We start from the raw sequence: 19,764 nt of genomic DNA, 5'->3' as shown, positions 1-19,764 counted from the left end.
CACACACACACACACACACACACACACACACACACACACACACACACACACACACACACACACACACACACACACACACACACACACACACACACACACACACACACACACACACACACACACACACACACCCCTGCTGTGCTGGCAAGAAGGCAGTGTGAAAAACATGATGTATCATAGGAAGAACTGTGAGAGTGCTAGCACTCTTAATTAGTTAAACATTTGCAGTATTCACCTTTCTTCAAAGTTGCTAAAATTCTACAATTAATGATTTAGACTGTTTTGGTTCAGTTTGCATAAGAGTTTTCTCCAATAACCTTGCTAACATGAGTAGTTACTGTTTTCTTGTTTCACTCTTGCTCTTATTTCTACAATTATTAGTTTATTCCAAATAACTTATTACACAGTTTAATCCCCCAAAAACATTCTCTGGCTCACTCCCTTTGTGCCAGCTCAGCAACCGCAGAGACCCACACCTCTGAATCTCCTCCCTCCGCTTTCCTCAGTGATATTTCTGTCAGCAGAACATGCTGGAACTGAAAATGAATCCAATGTGTAAATACCAGTGAAGTATCATCCAGATCTGGAATAATGATATTAGCAAACTTGGCCCAACCCTGACTCTTCTGTTTGATGCTGTACTAGTGTTTGTGTTCAGGGAGGAGATTATAGAGACAACAGTCAACTCTCTCCACAAAGAGCCACTCTTCATTACAATCACTCAGTTAAAGGCATAGAGACTGAGCCACCACAACCCTCATATTCATTGGGTCATGATGAGGTTTTAATTTAAAACCACGAGGTGATCCAGCTTGGCTCGCTACACTGAGGGAGCACTCTTTGTCTCTGCAGTGTCAGAGTTATGCCTTCCGGATAAATTGGAGATGTGATAAGTCTCATCTGGGCTGGTGTTAGATCTGGATCTGGCAGTAATACCAGCACCTCAGTGTCTGTCTGTCTCCATCTAATCATATTATGCTTGCTGCCCTGTTATTTGGAATGCTGTCTGGTCATGTAGAGACCTTTTCATTGCCCTGCCTGGTGTGCCCTGTGATGTTAGTCTGGCAGTGCTAGTGGTAGCCTATTACAGGAGCTTGTCAAGAATCCCATTGCCGGACCCCATTGTCATTTTCTTTGAGGTTTCACCTCAGATCTTTTAATTCAAAGTTCAACAGCCTGATTTAATTTGTCACCTCAGTTAGCTTCCATCAATGATCTGACTGCCCCCTTTGAAACACATAGGACTCGTCTTCTACTGTCATGCAATTGAATCAATAGGTGAAACTTCCTAACATCAATAACATGAGTAGTTAACAGTAGGTATAATGAGCCTGAGCCTCGGCCATTAATAATATAGTGAAATACAGTGGGTTTTCAAGCTCAGTGACCTGCACACTGACCAGTGGTTGCATAACTCTTTCACTGCACCGACATTAGATATTTACAGTACATTGATACAGTATATCCATGACAGACCAGGAGCAGCCTCAGAGGGAAATATCTTTCCATCCCCTTTGATAGCAGTAATCCATGAAGTTGAACCTTCTCCGCTAGGCTTTTAGTCCATACTCAGAAATAAGTCGGCACTGTAGATGACTGGTAGCCTAATGGTGTTCTTCTATGGTTATGATTGAGTGCATCCAGTAATACTGAAGTTATCATACTCTTTATCTAAATCTAGTTATATAGTTTATGCTGAAGTTGTCATTTGATGTTCAGTATGTTGATTAAGGAAAAGGTTGTGTTGATTTTAGATATGGCATGCTAATTTCCTTTATACGTGGCAGGATACCTATTGTGATTATTTGTATTAATGTGTATTGCACTGTTGAGGAGGGCTTGCAAGTAAGCATTTCACTGTACTGTTTACACCCTGTATCCTGTGCATGTGACCAATAAACTTTGATTTGATTTGTTGTTCAGCTCAGCATGACGCATACGTTTGATACTGTAGAGAGAATACTTCTCCTTATTAAACAGGACAAACATGTCTAGTTAAGAACACTTGATATGTGTTCTCTCCCTGTAGCCACTTGGAAATGTAATTCCAGTTGGGTAAAAAGGGCAAAGCTTGTTTTGCTTTCCTTCAAAGGAAATGTATCTTCCTTCCTGCAATGTTCTCAAAGGAAAGCTTTTCCGTTTCTTTGATTTTCTGCATCAGCAATATCATTTTGAGTGCAAGCAGCAACAAGAATTCTCCCAAAACATATGAGTTAAAATGCCATTAATAAATCAGTGTTGTGGATTTGTGGCCTTGGTTTCAGACAGATTAAATGTCTCTTTTTGTAGGCTGTTGTGATATTATAATATTAAATTCCCAGCCTGTCCCCTGAAATATGGTTGATGTGAAATTATCGTTCTTATTTTTGCATCAGATTTGTTTGTGCTTTGTTTGCTCTTGTTTTGTTTAATGTGGACATGTTAGCTGTAATCTCTTGTTGGAAAGCCCCATAGGTAATATTGTCAGAGCCCTCAATCCAACCTTCTCCATCCTAAATATGAAAGCTTTGCCCCTCAGTGTTTGTATTTTCTCTTGGTAGCTTAATCATTTGTTCGCCTTTGCAGAGAAAGATGCCTTCTCCCTCTTCAGCTGGCACTGGAGTCCAAGAACATGAAACTGGCCCAGACTGCCCTCACAGGAATGCAGGTACAGTCCAGCAGCTATACATGCAGCAACAATGTACTGTACAAAGCAGAAGATATGGTTGAACCAGGTACAGGAAAAGGTCATTAATAGCCATGCATTTGTGAAACTACAGTACATTCTGAGAGGAAATTTAGGTTCATTACAATCATTACTGCTGCAGACCCAACCGATTACCCTTCAGTGAAGCCTAATTTACATTATTTTTTGGCATGAATTCTGATATTCTACACACAGTATACATTTTCTGACTGTGTATTGTCCAACTTTCTCCCTGTTTTATTTTTTTCTCTCTCCTCCATTTTGTGCCATTCTCCATCCTACTCCTTCTCGTTTGACTGCAGAAAATCCTGTGTGAGGACAGGTTTGTGGCTGTGGAGGCGGAGGCTCTGGAGAGCCAGCTGTTGAGTCAGATGCTGGATGCAGTGAGGGTGACCCCCATGCTCCACGAGGATCTGCAGGTCGAGGTCATGAAGGTCAGTCCTCTCTGCACACTGGGATTATTGAAGCGATCAGATGACTTAGTCTCTGTTATAGCTGGTCTAAACATTGATTAAAGGAGTGTACTTTACAATCCAATGAAGAATTTGACTTTTTCCCCTCTGATGCCGATGTGTGAAGACTGCTGATGTATTGTATTCTATTGTATTGCACTAACGGTCCCCATGTAGTAAAATGAAGCCAGGACCATCACCTGGCTTGTTGCAAGTCAGTTGTACTCATGGATACAGTACGTGCGGTCTCAGTTTGCCACAAATCACTCTACAGTAATTATGCTCCACCATACCCTTCTCTCTGCATCATACAGTACTGGGCACAGAGCCAACTCAGAATGGGGCATCCAGTAAATCATGTCACACAGCAAGATGTAACTGAATGGACTTCAACATGTTCAATTGGGGGACATTTTTGAACTGATGCAAACACTTGCTGGTGTAGTAAATCTGGCCAAAGTTGTTCAAAATGTGAGAACAGTGAAAGGTCGTCTTTGCCATGTGCACACCAATTCACAGTACTGTATTGATTACTTGTGGTTTGCTTTTGTGGCTCTCATGATCATGCCACTTGTACTTTTTTAAAACTGTAGATTATTTTACTGCCTACTTTACTAATAGCTGTAAGTGGACTGCACCTCATGTCTCTAGTGTCCACAGAGTTATTACTATAAGATCAGTGCAGTGTTCATTCTGCCTGTAAGACTACTCTGGGTAACCATGGGTAACCATGTCATTTGTCTTCTGCTCCACACTTACCTGAGACCCTATTGTTCCTTCATCCCAGATATGGCCATGCAAAAACAGCACTTTTGTCAAAAGAGACAGTAACTATATACTTCTAGCTAAATGTATTTTAAACTCTGTGCTATGCAGAGTATTTGAAGTGATGCTGTCTGTTTTGACAGCAGTGCCACAGGACTTTTCTCCAGTCACACAAGGCATTGTGTTTGTTCTATACAGAGTTTATGTTCCCTGGTGGAGATGATTATCTCTGAGAGCCTGGCCTTTATGCAGCTGTCCCCAATCTTCTTTCCCTGTTCATTTCGATGGGTGTTTTACAAGCCTTTGTCTCCTTGCCCTACAGGTCCTTCTCTGCATCACGTACTCCTCCACCTTTGAGATCAACGGAGACTCCATCCTGAGGATTGCTGAGGTAAGCCTAGCCTGACGGAGGTATCACTGATATGCAAAGGGAGGACAGGGAGCCAGTGTCAACCTGCTGGATGTTGCAGTCTATTTCAGATCTGGATAGTATTGATTCTCTTTCAAACACTTTAGCTGCACCTGAGCTTACCTACAGAAATGGAATAGTCCCAAAGTGCAACCCCCGCCCCCCCTGACACTCCAGACAAGCTCAGTCAAATACTTACAGTAATTTGAAAGAAACCCAATAGTGTTTGGACCCAGGTCTGGTCTGTATCTGTTCAGCCTTGCGCCAGGCTGCTGATTTAAGGCTGACTCTTGACATAATATGTCACAAAACACCATCTCAGTAGCATCAACTCCCTGCTACTGCTAGGAACAGCCTAACGAGGACCATCCATCACAAAGGTGAATTTCTGTGTTGCTGCTACGTGTCCGACGTTTATGGTAGTCAGTCATGGTAATCTAATGTATTATGAGTGAGTGGGAACATGAAGTGCTTGTTGTCATTCAACGAGAGACTACTAGTTTTCAAGCAATTATTTTCACTTGAGAAATACTGCACAAAACATTAGCTAGATATAAAGACTAAGACCTCCTCGGAAAAAAACACATTCATTACGCATTTCTTGATTTATCTTATTAATTCAGACTATTTTGAGGAAGTGTTTCTGACTATGTTGGCTCGAGAGGGACAAACAACAGTAAAATGTACGCTTTTTTCTAGTTTTTCAAGTGAGGGTCTTTCGGGAGTATGAGAGCACAGACGGTCGCTTCGCCTAGCCGAGTTCTGCTAGCAGCAAACCGAATCTGTATGCGGACGTGTTAACTCTGCTCTTGTACTGTTAACAGCCGCTCATAAATAACTGGACCTAATGCAGCCCTGGATGTAATGTATGCTCCTGCTCTGTCAATCTGGCACCGGGAACAGAAGGTGTAAAATCATGTTTACCCTGAGGGTTTTAATTTTAATAGAGATTACCCTCTTTAACCCTGCATGTTAAGATGCATATAACTTATACATCCCATTCTTTCCTAACACATTAGAATGTCTACAGGTAAAAACTAAATTATCATGATTATTTTGAGATACATTTTAATGTGTTCTGTGGGTGAATACTATTTCTCATCCATCTCTTTGCTGACGTTTTACAGAGATGGTCCATGCCCCGCTCTTCCTCATCCCTGGTACAGACACAGACAGAGGACCTTGAATGTCTCTTACTAATTCCTCTCTGTAACCTTAACAAACCAGGTCAAACAAGGTGCTCTTTCCTCCTCTAATCTCGTTGGCATGGAAACATGACATTAAAGGCCACTGATGTCTGAAGTGGTCTTTCCACTACGTCAGCACCAGGCAGGAGGGAGAAATAGCGAGAGTTGTCTTTTTTTTTTTCTGCATTTTAAAATAAATTTTTTAGGGGATAGATCAGCTTTAATATTGTAGCTCCATCAATGTAATTGTCTGCATCAATAGTACCCACAAAACACCAGCCTCAACGTCAACAGTGAAGAGGCGAATCCGGGATGCTGGCCTTCTAGGCAGAGTTCCTCTGTCCAGTGTCTGTTCTTTTGCCCATCTTAATCTTTTCTTTTTATTGGCCAGTCTGAGATATGGCTTTTTTTTGCAACTCTGCCTAGAAGGCCAGCATCCCGGAGTCGCCACTTCACTGTTGACGTTGAGACTGGTGTTTTGCAGGTACTATTTAATGAAGCTGCCATTTGAGGACTTGTGAGGCATCTCTTTCTCAAACTAGAGACACTAATGTACTTGTCCTCTTGCTCAGTTGTGCACCGGGGCCTCCCACTCTTTCTATTCTTGTTAGAGACAGTTTGCGCTGTTCTGTGAAGGGAGTAGTACACAGCGTTGTACGAGATCTTCAGTTTCTTGGCAATTTCTCGCATGGAATAGCCTTCATTTCTCAGAACAAGAATAGACTGACGAGTTTCAGAAGAAAGATTTTTGTTTCTGGCCATTTTGAGCCTGTAATCAAACCCAGAAGTGCTGATGCTCCAAATACTCAACTAGTCTAAAGAAGACCAGTTTTATTGCTTCTTTAATCAGCACAACAGTTTTCAGCTGTGCTAACATAATTGGAAAAAGGTTTTCTAATGATCAATTAGCCTTTTAAAATGACAAACTTGGATTAGCTAACACAACGTGCCATTGGAACATAGGAGTGATGGTTGCTAATAATGGGCCTCTGTACGCTTATGTAGATATTCCATAAATCAGCCGTTTCCAGCTACAATAGGCATTTACAACATTAACAATGTCTACACTGTATTTCTGATCAACTTGATGTTATTTTAATGGACAAATAATGTGCTTTTCTTTCAACAATTTTTATTTTTGTGTGTATGTGTGTGTGTATATATATATATATATAGATAGATAATGACACAAATATTAATTTTCACAAAGTATGCTGCCTCAGTTTGTATGATGGCAATTTGCATATACTCAAATGGTATGAAGAGTGATCAGATTAATTGCAATGTCCCTCTTTGCCATGCAAATTGAGTCCCCCCAAAAACATTTCCACTGCATTTCAGCCCTGCCACAAAAGGACCAGCTGACATGTCAGTGATTCTCTCGTTAACACAGGTGTGAGTGTCAACGAGAACAAGGCTGGAGATCACTCTGTCATGCTGATTGAGTTCGATTAACAGACTGGAAGATTCAAAAGGAGGGTGGTGCTTGGAATCATTGTCCTTCCTCTGTCAGCCATGGTTACCTGCAAGGAAACACGTGCCGTCATTATTGCTTTGCACAAAAAGGGCTTCACCAGCAAGGATATTTCTGCCAGTAAGATTGCACCTAAATCAACCATTTATCGGAGCATCAAGAACTTGAAGGAGAGCAGTTCAATTGTTGTAAAGAAGGCTTCAGGGCGCCCAAGAAAGTCCAGCAAGCGCCAGGACCGTCTCCTAAAGTTGATTCAGCTGCGGGATCGGGGCACCACCAGTACAGAGCTTGCTCAGGAATGGCAGCAGGCAGGTGTGAGTGCATCTGCACGCACAGTGAGATGAAGACTTTTGGAGGATGGCCTGGTGTCAAGAAGGGCAGCAAAGAAGCCACTTCTCTCCAGGAAAAACATCAGGGACAGACTGATATTCTGCAAAAGGTACAGTGATTGGACTGCTGAGGACTGGGGTAAAGTCATTTTCTCTGATGAATCCCCTTTTCGATTGTTTGGGGCATCCAGAGAAGACAAGGTGAGTGCTACCATCAGTCCTGTGTCATGCCAACAGTAAAGCATACTGAGACCATTCATGTGTGGGGTTGCTTCTCAACCGAGGGGCTGGGCTCACTCACAATTTTGCCTAAGAACACAGCCATGAATTAAGAATGGTACCAAGCATCCAGGAACAGTTTGGTGACGAACAATGCCTTTTTCAGCATGATGGAGCACCTTGACATAAGGCAAAAGTGATAACTAAGTGGCTCGGGGAACAAAACATAGATATTTTGGGTCCATGCCAGGAAACTCCCCAGACCTTAATCCCATTGAGAACTTGTGGTCAATCCTCAAGAGGCGGGTGGACAAACAAAAACCCACAAACTCCAAGCATTGATTATGCAAGACTGGGCTGCCATCAGTCAGGATGTTGCCCAGAAGTTAGTTGACAGCATGCCAGGGCGGATTGCAGAGGTCTTGAAAAAGAAGGGTCAAAACTGCAAATATTGACTCTTTGCATCAACTTCATGTAATTGTCAATAAAAGCCTTTGACACTTATGAAATGCTTGTAATTATACTTCAGTATTCCATAGTAACATCTGACAAAAATATCTAAAGACACTGAAGCAGCAGACTTTGTGAAAATTATTATTTGTGTCATTCTCCAAACTTTTGGCCACGACAGTATATTCGTTTTTTTAATATTCCATCATTAATAATTAATATGCTTAATAATGGCAACAGTTCTTGCAAAGGATTGTTACATATCGCCAGGATTGCCATAGCATTACATTTTTGTCAAGCAATTATTATTTTAGAAAACAATTATTGTGATTCATCCTATATTGTACCTAACATCCCTAGCAAAAATATGTTGTCTTTTATTATCAGATCTACTGGTCTGGGGTCAGGTTGACCAGGATTCAAAGAGTGACGCATGTTTCATGTATTTGTTATACACAGAACTAACAGATGCATATCTTTGGGATCATCACTTTTCTTAGTGTCAACACACTCCTTGAGATGTGACCTTGACTATGACTATACTTCAAGATACAGTACCCCAAAGAAAGATGTTTCTTTTTAGAGAACAACAGAGTTGATATTTGGAATCAGATTTAAGGAACTGAAGTTGCCTTCTGACCTTTGACCTCAGTACCTGGAGCCCCGCTGAACTGGTCTGGTCACTTCATTTATATAGTCATTGGTCTAGGCGGTCATCTCATAATTGGACTGACCAAGCTATTAAAGTCTTATTTTAGTCGTATAGTTGATTCATACCATGAATCACTGCTCAGGATGGATTACAAATGCACAACGATTACTCTTGGTTAACAGAAACGTAAGTAATGCAGTTGCCTTTCACATTTTAATCTGCATGTTAATTACCAGAGCGACTGGGAGTCTTATTTTAGATTGGATCCAGCAGATAAGGTGTGAACGATGAGACAGAACACTTTTCCACTCTGTTCTATCTCACCTGCCGGATAACTACTCTGAATGGTGACACCTACTTTTATTGTACTAGAGGAGAGGGTTTAGAGAAAGTTCCAGTTTTATTTGCTGGGCCTCTAGCTGTGTGTCATCTAGTGATGGGGGAAACATTTATACAGTTACATATCGGGATATTATTTTTGACGATATATCATATTGACAATATTGCAATATTATGTTTGCGCTTGTTAGCTGTACCTGTACCAAAACTCCAGTATTTTTCCTTCATAGCTGGTTCTCCATCTTCTTTTTAAATAGGGAGCCAATTAGTTTTCAGTACTTATCAAAACTATTTTTCTCCTGGCTCTCTTGTTCCTCTTCAGCAGACATATGGTGATCAACATGTTTGGAACATCGAATCTCTATACATACAGTATAGAATCGTGAGAATCACAATGCATATAATATTGGCACCAAAGTATTGTGATAACATCGTATCTTAAGGTCCCTAGCAATTCCCAGCCCTAGTGTCAACCTCCGTATGCCACAGAGACCAGCTTTCAGAGGCGGTCATAATTCAATTAGCCACTGGGATGTCATGTAGATTTATATACTGATTTATATAGAGTGGGAAGAAATGAAAAGTGTGAAGTGACGGAAAGCAATTATGTCCTATACTGTCTCCTTAGGGCTTGGCATCTCACTTGCTTTAATTCAATTTGGCTATCGCACATTTTTATAAAAAAATTAATACATTTTACCCCCTTTTTCTCCCCAATTTCATGGTATCCAATTGTTAGTAGTTACTGTCTTATCGCTACAACTTCCGTACGGGCTCAGGAGAGACGAAGGTCGAGAGCCATGCGTCCTCCGAAACCCAACCAAGCCGCACTGCTTCTTAACACAACGCGCATCCAACCCGGAAGCCAGCCGCACCAATGTGTCGGAGGAAACACCGTACACCTGGCAACCTGGTCAGCGTGCACTGCACCCGGCCCGCCACAGGAGTCGCTAGTGCGCGATGAGACAAGGATATCCCTACCGGCCAAACCCTCCCTAACCCGGACGACGCTAGGCCAATTGTGCGTCGCCCCGTGGACCTCTCGGTCGCGGCCGGCTGCGACAGAGCCTGGGCTCGAACCCAGAGTCTCTGGTGGCACAGCTAGCACTGCGATGCAGTGCATTAGACCACTGCGCCACCCGGGAGGCACGCACAGTGTTGTTTTAAAGATTACATTTTCATTCGCTCCTGAGGTCAGATTTTCTTCAGTCAGCTAGCTTTTTCTTGAAAGAGGTTTTACCTTCATTTATAGTCGTTGGGTGTAACGGTAAGCCCCCTGCTATGTTGTAATGTGTGTTTCCTGTTTTCTAGGTGTGTATCGAGACGTACATGTCCAGCTGTCACCAGCGCAGCATAAACACGGCCGTGAGGGCCACCCTCAGCCAGATCCTGGGGGACCTCGCCCTGCAGCTCAGACACAGACAGGTCAGCCACCCCAGGCACCTTTGACCTCTTACATTATCACCCACTCAGACTAGAAGCAAATTGAATGAATATAGGTTGGGTGGGGAGGGGAGGGGTTCTAGAGTGAGGCACATCTTCATTTCACACTTGAGAGCTCATACGAGAGCTTGTAATCACCTCATAAAATGGCTACATAAAATACAGTACTGTGTTCTATACATTTTGGCAGACTGTTGTACTGCTGTGATTATAAGAATCACTAATAAGATCACAAACTCTTTGAATATGCATGGGAATGCATTGCATGCATAATCATAGATGAATTGAAGCCACCATACAGTGTCTGAAATTCTATACTATTGTCTTGTGGGTCTCTGCAGGGAGTGGATGGAGAAGACCCACCAGTGCCCGCACACCAGCGCAGAGGTACTTTATAGCCCTGTTATATAGCAAAAGCCTTCACTGCCCTTCGCATGCCAGGTGGAATATACCTCCACAGGGACTATAATGTCCCTTTTTATGAAGCAGTGATTACAGGTTGTTTAGACATCACACGTCTTTTACTGCAAGGCTGGGTGATTCATACCTCGAGTCCACGTCTAAAAGTGTGAGAGATGAGACTTACGAGGGGTTGATGCATTGTGTCTTGTGGTTCAACTGTTCTGTCAGACCTGGGTCAAATGCATTTGTCAAACAGAGCTGCGTTTCATTTAGTTTGCCCTGGACAATGCACCCAATGGAATAGTCCCAAAAGTTCAAACGCCAAACTTGGAATCACTATAAAGGAAAAAACGCATTTCTTCCTTGCACCATACTGTACAGCAGGGCTCTCCAACTCTGTTCCTGGGGAGCTATTCTCCTATAGGTTTTTGCTCCAACCCTAGTTGTAACTAACCTGATTCAGCTTATCAACTAGATAATTATTAGAATCAGGTGGGCTAGATGAGGGTTGGAGTGACAATCTAGAGGACGGTAGCTCCAATGTTCCCAAAAGTTCAAATGCCAAGCTTGGAATCGCACCTCAAATGCTTAAGTATTTAACATAGTTAACCTATATATAAGGTATATTATCAGTTGCATTTGTTCTCCTGAGTGTGATGTCTAGGTAATGGTTGTTGGCCTGTATGTTTTTAGATGTGTCTCCCACTGCACAGTCCCTGTGTGATGACGTTGTGACTGTGATAACCGTCTTCTGCGAGAAGCTAGAGGGGGTTGACCAGTAAGAATGATTCTTTATGTAGAGTTTATAGCCCTGAACTGTATGTTTTTCTCTCATCCGGAGAACACATCATTCCTCCCACCTTGTCTACCCTGCTAGCTGTTTTAAAGGTCACCTCTACAAAGCATGATTCAGTTTTACAGCATTGTTTTATAGAGATGTTTCTTGCTTGGCTTTTATTAAGGTGAGACACTGAGGCTGCATCCCAAATGCCATTCCATTCATAGTGCACTATTGACCAGCACCCATAGGGAATAGGGTGCAATTTGGGATAAAAGCCTGAGACTCAGACTAATGGCCTGTTTGTTTTCACAGTGAGAACCAGCTGCTCCAGCTGCTCTACCTAGAGTGTATCCTGTCCATGCTCAGCAGCTGTCCTCCCACCATGCACCTGAACAGAGGCTTCACAGACCTGATCTGGTAAGGCCTGGCTGTGGCTGACACATACAGTATACTGACAGTCACGCTTCCCTGTCTGAATACCTGCCTCCTTATCAGTCTGATTTCTTATCTTGAGGGGACCCTATATACGGTCTTCATAATACATACATGGCACATTCATAAGCAGAACATGAGCACTTCATAAAGTATGCTCCTTCAAGTAAAGTGTTACCATATTATCTGTCTACATAAAACATGTGACATGTCTTGTCCCTTGCTCTCAGGAAGCAACTTTGTCCGTCGTTGGTGGTGATCATGGGAAACCCTGTGAACGACAAGACCATCACCTCGGCCCACGGCCACGGAGGGGGGTGTCAGGATCCAGACCCCTCTCTAGGTGGTGTGTCTGACCAGGGCCGGGGATCCGGCTGCTCCTCCACCACCCCGGCCATGATCGGCCCCGTAGTGCGGACCATCTGCTACGTGGCTGCTGAGCTGGTGCGCCTGGTGGGCTGTGTGGAGTCCATGAAGCCTGTTCTGCAGTCGCTGTACCACCGCATCCTGCTCTATCCCCCCCCACAGCACCGTGTGGAGGCCATCAAGATCATGAAGGAGGTGGTCAGAGCCCCAGACTCCTCACTGTTCACCAGTCACCTCAAATCCCCTAACATAATGTTTATAGAGCAATCAATTGAATTAGACAGTGGAATGTTGCTGCTTTATCGACAGAACCAGTTTGAGTGTTGCAGAAGGGATGCAATGAACAAAAATGAACCAAAGTGTCTTTGTATGCGTTTTGTAGATTCTGGGAAGTCCTCAGCGCTTGTTTGACCTGGCTGGTCCCTGTGTTATAGAGCCTGAGTCTAGGAAAAGGTCATTCTCCAAGAGGAAGTCTCACCTGGACCTGCTCAAATTGTGAGGACCCACATTCTCTTATTTTATTTACCGGTATAACCTTTACCGGTATAACCTTGTGAACCCAAATATATGCATCTACCTGCTGTATAAGCCTGTAACCCATACATCATGTACTATAGTGAAAAGGAAGTAGTACTGTTGTAAACTGGTACATAGTGTTTATGATGTGTTTGTGTGTGCCTACAGGGTGATGGATGGCATGACAGAGGCCTGTATGAAGGGGGGCATCGAGGCCTGTTACTCCTCAGTGGCGTGTGCCTGTGCCCTCCTGGGAGCTCTGGATGAGTTGAGTCATGGGCGTGGCCTACAGTCAGAACAGGCCCGCATGCTGCTGCGCCGATTGGACGAGCTGAAAGAGGGGGCAGAATCCACGCGGGAGTCCATGGAGATCAATGAGGCGGACTTCCGCTGGCAGCGCCACGTCCTCTCGTCTGAGCACGCTCCCTCTGAGCCCTCTGCCACCTCCGCCACGGAGCGCAGCCCTGACATCAGCATCAGCGTCACCACAGATACGGGCAAGACCACTCTGGATGGGGAGCTGGGACAGACCACTCTGGATGGGGAGCTGGGACAGACCACTCCAGAGGGGCAGGAGTGTGGTGAAGAACCCCGGCTGCCTTCGCCTTCCTCCTGCGGGCCAGACGCTGACCCTGAGCTACGCCCCTGTGTGAGGGAGCCAGGCGCCGAGCCCGGAGGACCCCCAGACGTGGTGCAGCGCAGCCACGCGCTGGTCTACCCCGACATCACTAACTTCCTGTCCGTGGATGCCCGGGCGCACCCTCACGGCTCGCGCTACAGCGAGAGCAACTTCAGTGTGGATGAGGGGGAGATGTCGCGCACTGAGTTTGATTCATGTGACCAGTACTCCATGGCGGCGGAGAAGGACTCGGGCCGCTCGGATGTGTCAGACATGGGCTCTGATAACTGCTCTCTGGCTGACGAGGAGCAGACACCCAGGGATTGTCCCGGTCATCGCTCCCTGAGGACAGCAGCCCTTTCCCTGAAGCTACTGAAGAACCAGGAGGCTGACCAGCAGAGCGCCCGGCTCTTTGTCCAGTCTCTGGCCGGCCTGCTGCCTCGCCTGCTGGGGATGCACAGCACGACAGACGTGGACACGTCCCTGCAGAACTTCTCCTCCACATTCTGCTCTGGCCTACAGGCGGGTAAGCGATACAGAGAGGAGATTAAGGGAGATGGCATGAGACAATGAAGAGAGGAAGTGAGATAACATCAGATATCCGTGTATTTTAAGGCTTATGGGGATACGAGGTAAGATAATTGGCTTAATTGTCCTAGTTTCATCAATGGTTTCTATTTGACCCTGTATCTGACCCTCTCTCCCAGGTGGCATCCATTCACCAGGCTATGAGGGCAGTGAGAACCTGAACTGTCAGGCCCTGATGAACGCTGACGGCCTTTACCTGGTCTCCTACTACGCCTTGCTCCTCAGCCTCAAACTCTGCTGCCAGGACTACTACCGCAGGAGGCCCATGCCTGTACTGGTCAGCCTGGTGAGTGGTGGTTGTGGAGTAAATGTGTTGGCGCACTAATGCTGACATCCCCTGTGTATGGTAGAGAGGAAGCCTGAAGACAAGTGTTGTGATCAGCTGAACATGATATAGTACTGTAGCCAATTATTTTGTTTATGCGGTTTATATATTTTAAAACGATCCCACCAGGCCTCACGGTATCCCCATTGAATTCTCTCTCCTGCTGCAGAAAGAGTTTGTTCGTCTCATCCAGAGCAGTGGGGTGCTGGTGGTGCTGTCTCAGGCCTGGATCGAGGAGCTCTACCTCCAGGTTCTGGACAGGAACTTGCTGGGGGAGGCTGGCTACTGGGGCTCACCAGAGGAACACTCCTTACCCCTCATCACCATGCTAACTGGTAGGATGGGACACAGCTCTCCCACACTGTTTTATTTATGATGATTCTTTATATGTCAACATATAAATATTAACATAATGCTCCTTTGGGTCTTTGAAGTGTTCTGCTATGTTTTTATGACGGCTCTCATCACGTTGTGTCCTCTGTCTGTCTCTGGTCAGACATCGATGGGCTGGGCAGTAGTGCCATCGGAGGTCAGCTGATCCGTAAGGCCAACACACAGTCCCCCTTCAGCTGTGACAAGAGTGGCAGTGACACCCTCATGGCAGGTACTGACACCCCCAGGTACTGACACCACCAGGTACCCCCAGCTGTCCTTTCTGAGTCGCTTTGCCAAGGCAGTTTGACTATTTTGCTTCGATATTTAGGCATATTGTAGTGTGTATTTTTTTTGCTTTATTCAAACATCGGGGGGAGATAGATTAGGAGGAGACAGTGGGAAGGGTGGAGACAGGGACTGAACCCTGGTCTCTGGGGTTGCATACATGTGCCTAGATCAGGGTTTCCCAAACTCGGGTCCTTGGGATTCCAAGGGGTGCACTACACAGCTGATTCAAATAATCAACTAATCATCAAACTTTGATCATTTGAAATAGCTGTGGAGTGTTAGGGCAAAAACCAAAATGTGCACCCCTTGGGGTCAAGAGGGGCAAGTTTGGGAAACGCTGGCCTAGATGCTGTACTCTACATGGAGAGAGAAATATATTGTTCTCCTTGTGTCCCTCACAGGAGAGAGAATGGAGAGCTGCCAGCATCTGCCTACCTCTTTTATTACCACTGAGAACAAAAGATGCACCATCGAGCACTCGAGCAACCTCGTTACCATGGCAACCGCGGCTGAGTTGCCCATTAGGCTTTTAAAGCTTTCATGTAATAAGCTAGCTATGTACACATAATCAACAGGGACGACTATATTAACATGGAACGGAGAATAGGGACCGTTGTCAGTTCTACTTATTTCCCTGTATGAAATGTTATTGTCACAGTGCCTTTTTATAGCGCTTAAATCTCTCAAGGTGTCTAACGGGACTGTTGTTTACTGCCTGTCTGTTCACTGCCTCTCAGCAAATAAGGCCACAGCACATTACAGAGCTGGTGAGTCAATACACAGATAGATGTAGTGTAGGTTCTGTCTTAACTCCCATTGGTGCTTTTAAAGGCATGGGGTCTTTGTCAAAACATGTTGATGTACTGTCTGCTGTTTTAAGGGTCTGACTCAACCCCATTGTGCTGTAGCATAGGTCTTGGTAAATACAAAGATGACGGTCTGACTTACTCAACCTTCCTTCATACTGTATTATGCTTAGTTCTTGATCAATCGTCTACACAGCTGTACTACTTATGCTGTCTAGAATTCTTAGTTGCTACACACATTTTTTTACTTTATATTAATGATATGCTGTCGTGGCCAAAAGTATTGAGAATGACACAAATATACATTTTCAAAGTTTGCTGTCTTTAGATATTTTTGTCAGATGTTACTATGGAATACTGAAGTATAATTACAAGCATTTCATAAGTGTCAAAGGCTTTTATTGACAATTACATGAAGTTGATGCAAAGAGTCAATATTTTCAGTGTTGACCCTTCTTTTTCAAGACCTCTGCAATCCGCCCTGGCATGCTGTGGGATGCTTCTGGGCCACATCCTGACTGATGGCAGAACATTCTTGCATAATCAATGCTTGGAGTTTGTCAGAAATTGTGGGTTTTTGTTTGTCCACCTGCCTCTTGGGGATTGACCACAAGTTTTCAATGGGATTAAGGTCTGGGGAGTTTCCTGGCCATGGACCCAAAATATCTATGCTTTGTTCCCTGAGCCACTTAGTTATCACTTCTGCCTTCTGTCAAGGTGCTCCATCATATTGGAAAAGGCATTGTTTGTCACCAAACTGTTCCTGGATGGTTGGGAGAAGTTGCTCTGGGAGGATGTGTTGGTACCATTCTTTATTAATGGCTGTGTTCTTAGGCAAAAATGTAAGTGAGCCCAGTCCCTTGGCTGAGAAGCAACCCCACATATGAATGGTCTCAGGATGCTTTACTGTTGGCATGACACAGGACTGATGGTAGTGCTCACCTTGTCTTCTCCGGACAAGCTTTTTCCCGGATGCCCCAAACAATCGGAAAGGGGATTCATTAGAGAAAATGACTTTACCCCAGTCCTCAGCAGTCCAATCACTGTACCTTTTGCAGAATATCAGTCTGTCCTTGATGTTTTTCCTGGAGAGAAGTGGCTTCTTTGCTGCCCTTCTTGACACCAGGCCATCCTCAAAGTCTTCGCCTCACTGTGTGTGCAGATGCACTCACACCTGGCTTCTGCCATTCCTGAGCAAGCTCCGTACTGGTGGTGCCCCGATCCCGCAGCTTAATCAAATTTGGGAGAAGGTCCTGGCGCTTGCTGGACTTTCTTGGGCGCCCTGAAGCCTTCTTCACAACAATTGAACCGCTCTCCTTGAAGTTCTTGATGATCCGATAAATGGTTGATTTAGGTGCAATCTTACTGGAAGCCATATCCTTGCCTGTGAAGCCATTTTTGTGCAAAGCAATGATGATGGAACGTGTTTCCTTGCAGGTAACCATGTTTGACAGACTATGAACAATGATTGAGCACCACCCTCCTTTTGAAGCTTCCAGTCTGTTATTCAAACTCAATCAGCATGACAGAGTGATCTCCAGCCTTGTCCTCGTCAACACTCACACCTGTGTTAACGAGAGAATCACTGACATGATGTCAGCTGGTCCCTTTGTGGCAGGGCTGAAATGTTTTTTTTTTTGTATTCAGTTAATTTGCATGGCAAAGAGGGACTTTGCAATTAATTGCAATTCATCTTATCACTCTTCATAACATTCTGGAGTATATGCCAATTGCCACTGAGGCAGCAGACTTTGTGAAAATTAATATTTGTGTCATTCTCAAAACTTTTGGCCACAACGGTACAGTACCAGTCAAAAGTTTGGACACACCTACTCATTCAAGGGTTTTTTCTTTATTTTTACTATTTTCTACATTGCAGAATAATACTGACGACATCAAAACTATGAAATAACACATGGATTCATGTTGTAACCAAAAGAGTGTTCAACAAATCTAAATAGCCACCCTTTGCCTTGATGACAGCTTTGAACACACTTGGCATTCTCTCAACCAGCTTCATGAGGAAGGCTTTTCCAACAGTCTTGAAGGAGTTCCCACATGCTGAGAACTTGCTGGCTGCTTTTCCTTCACTCTGTGGTCCAACTCATCCCACACCATCTCAATTGGGTTGAGGTCAGGTGATTGTGGAGGCCAAGACATCTGATGCAGCACTCCATCATTCTCCTTGGTCAAATAGCCCTTACACAGCCTGGAGGTGTGTTTTGGGTCATTGTGCTGTTGAAAAACAAATTACCTTCCCACTAAGCGCAAACCAGATTGGATGGCGTATCGCTGCAGAATACTATGGATCCATGCTGGTAAAGTGTGTCTTGAATTCTAAATAAATCACTGACAGTGTCACCAGCAAAGCACCAACACACCATTTGCTCCATGCTTCACGGTGGGAACCACACATGCAGAGATCATCCGTTCACCTACTCTGCGGCGGTTGGAACCAAAAATCACAAATTTGGACTCCAGACCAAAGGACAGATTTCCACCGGTTTAATGTCCATTGCTTATGTTTCTTGGCCCAAGCAAGTCTCTTTTTTTATTTTTATTTTTTTTAAATTTTCTCCCCTTTTCTCCCCAATTTTCGTGGTATCCAATCGCTAGTAATTACTATCTTGTCTCATCGCTACAACTCCCGTACGGGCTCGGGAGAGACGAAGGTCGAAAGCCATGCGTCCTCCGAAGCACAACCCAACCAAGCCGCACTGCTTCTTTAACACAGCGTGCCTCCAACCCGGAAGCCAGCCACACCAATGTGTCGGAGGAAACACCGTGCACCTGGCCCCCTTGGTTAGCGCGCACTGCGCCCGGCCCGCCACAGGAGTCGCTGGAGCGAGATGAGACAAGGATATCCCTACCGGCCAAACCCACCCTAACCCGGACGACGCTAGCCCAATTGTGCGTCGCCCCACGGACCTCCCGGTTGCGGCCGGCTGCGACAGAGCCTGGGCGCGAACCCAGAGACTCTGGTGGCGCAGTTAGCACTGCGATGCAGTGCCCTAGTACACTGCCCCACCCGGGAGGCCCACATTCAGATATTTTTATGTACATATTCTTATTCATTCCTTCACACTTGTGTGTGTGTATAAGGTAGTTGTTGTGAAATTGTCAGGTTAGATTACTTAGATATTACTGCATGGTCGGAAATAGAAGCACAAGCATTTCTCGACACTCGCATTAACATCTGCTAACCATGTGTATGTGACATACAATTTAATTTTATTCAATTCCAGGTGACTACCTCATGAAGCTGGTTGAGATAATACAAAGAGTGTGCAAAGCTGTCATCAAGGCAAAGGGTTGCTACTTTGAAGAATCTCAAATATATTTAGATTTGTTTAACACTTTTCTGGGTTACTACATGATTCCATATGTGTTATTTAATAGTTTGTCTTCACTATTATTCTACATTGTAGAAAATAGTAAAAATAAAGAAAAACCCTTGAATGAGTAGGTGTCCAAACTTTTGACTGGTACTGTACATTGCATTTGGAAAGTATTCAGACCCCTAGACTTTTCCCACATTGTTACGTTACAGCCTTAATCTAAAATTTATTGAATTGGTTTTTTTCAATCAACACACAGTGCCCCATAATGACAAAGCAAGAACTGTTTTTTTTTTTTCTTCATTTTTGCAAATCTATAAACTTAACCTGAAATATCACATTTACATAAGTATTCAGACCCTTTACTCAGTAGTTAGTTGTAGCACCTTTGGCAATGATTCTTGGGTAGGACGCTACAAGCTTGGCAGACCTGTATTTGGAGAGTTTCTCCCATTTCTTCTCTGCAGATCTTCACAAGCTTTGTCAGGTTGCATAGAGAGTCACTGCACAGTTATTTTCTGGT

General features: G+C 44.4%; 1 protein-coding gene across 7 annotated transcripts in view; it reads left to right on the top strand.

Annotated features, from left to right (window-relative positions):
• The window catches only part of arfgef3 (ARFGEF family member 3), a 44,921-nt gene that overhangs the window by 2,103 nt on the left and 23,054 nt on the right, over positions 1-19,764 (top strand). For all 7 annotated transcript variants that reach the window (XR_008755306.1, XR_008755304.1, XR_008755305.1 and 4 more), the window contains exons 3-15: positions 2,566-2,647; positions 2,989-3,120; positions 4,226-4,294; positions 10,274-10,387; positions 10,747-10,792; positions 11,501-11,585; positions 11,901-12,005; positions 12,251-12,581; positions 12,769-12,881; positions 13,071-14,047; positions 14,229-14,395; positions 14,604-14,769; positions 14,931-15,038. Coding sequence is in view for 4 of the 7 variants with exons in the window: in XM_055890041.1 (XP_055746016.1) it covers positions 2,566-2,647; positions 2,989-3,120; positions 4,226-4,294; positions 10,274-10,387; positions 10,747-10,792; positions 11,501-11,585; positions 11,901-12,005; positions 12,251-12,581; positions 12,769-12,881; positions 13,071-14,047; positions 14,229-14,395; positions 14,604-14,769; positions 14,931-15,038 (2,495 nt within the window). In the remaining 3 variants the exon portion in view is untranslated. The remainder of the gene's footprint in view (positions 1-2,565; positions 2,648-2,988; positions 3,121-4,225; positions 4,295-10,273; positions 10,388-10,746; positions 10,793-11,500; positions 11,586-11,900; positions 12,006-12,250; positions 12,582-12,768; positions 12,882-13,070; positions 14,048-14,228; positions 14,396-14,603; positions 14,770-14,930; positions 15,039-19,764) is intronic.

Source organism: Salvelinus fontinalis, chromosome 30, assembly GCF_029448725.1.
Source record: "Salvelinus fontinalis isolate EN_2023a chromosome 30, ASM2944872v1, whole genome shotgun sequence".
NCBI lineage: Eukaryota > Metazoa > Chordata > Actinopteri > Salmoniformes > Salmonidae > Salvelinus > Salvelinus fontinalis.
The sequence above is the reverse complement of the archived record's forward strand: the minus strand, read 5'-3'. Positions and strand labels throughout refer to the sequence as shown.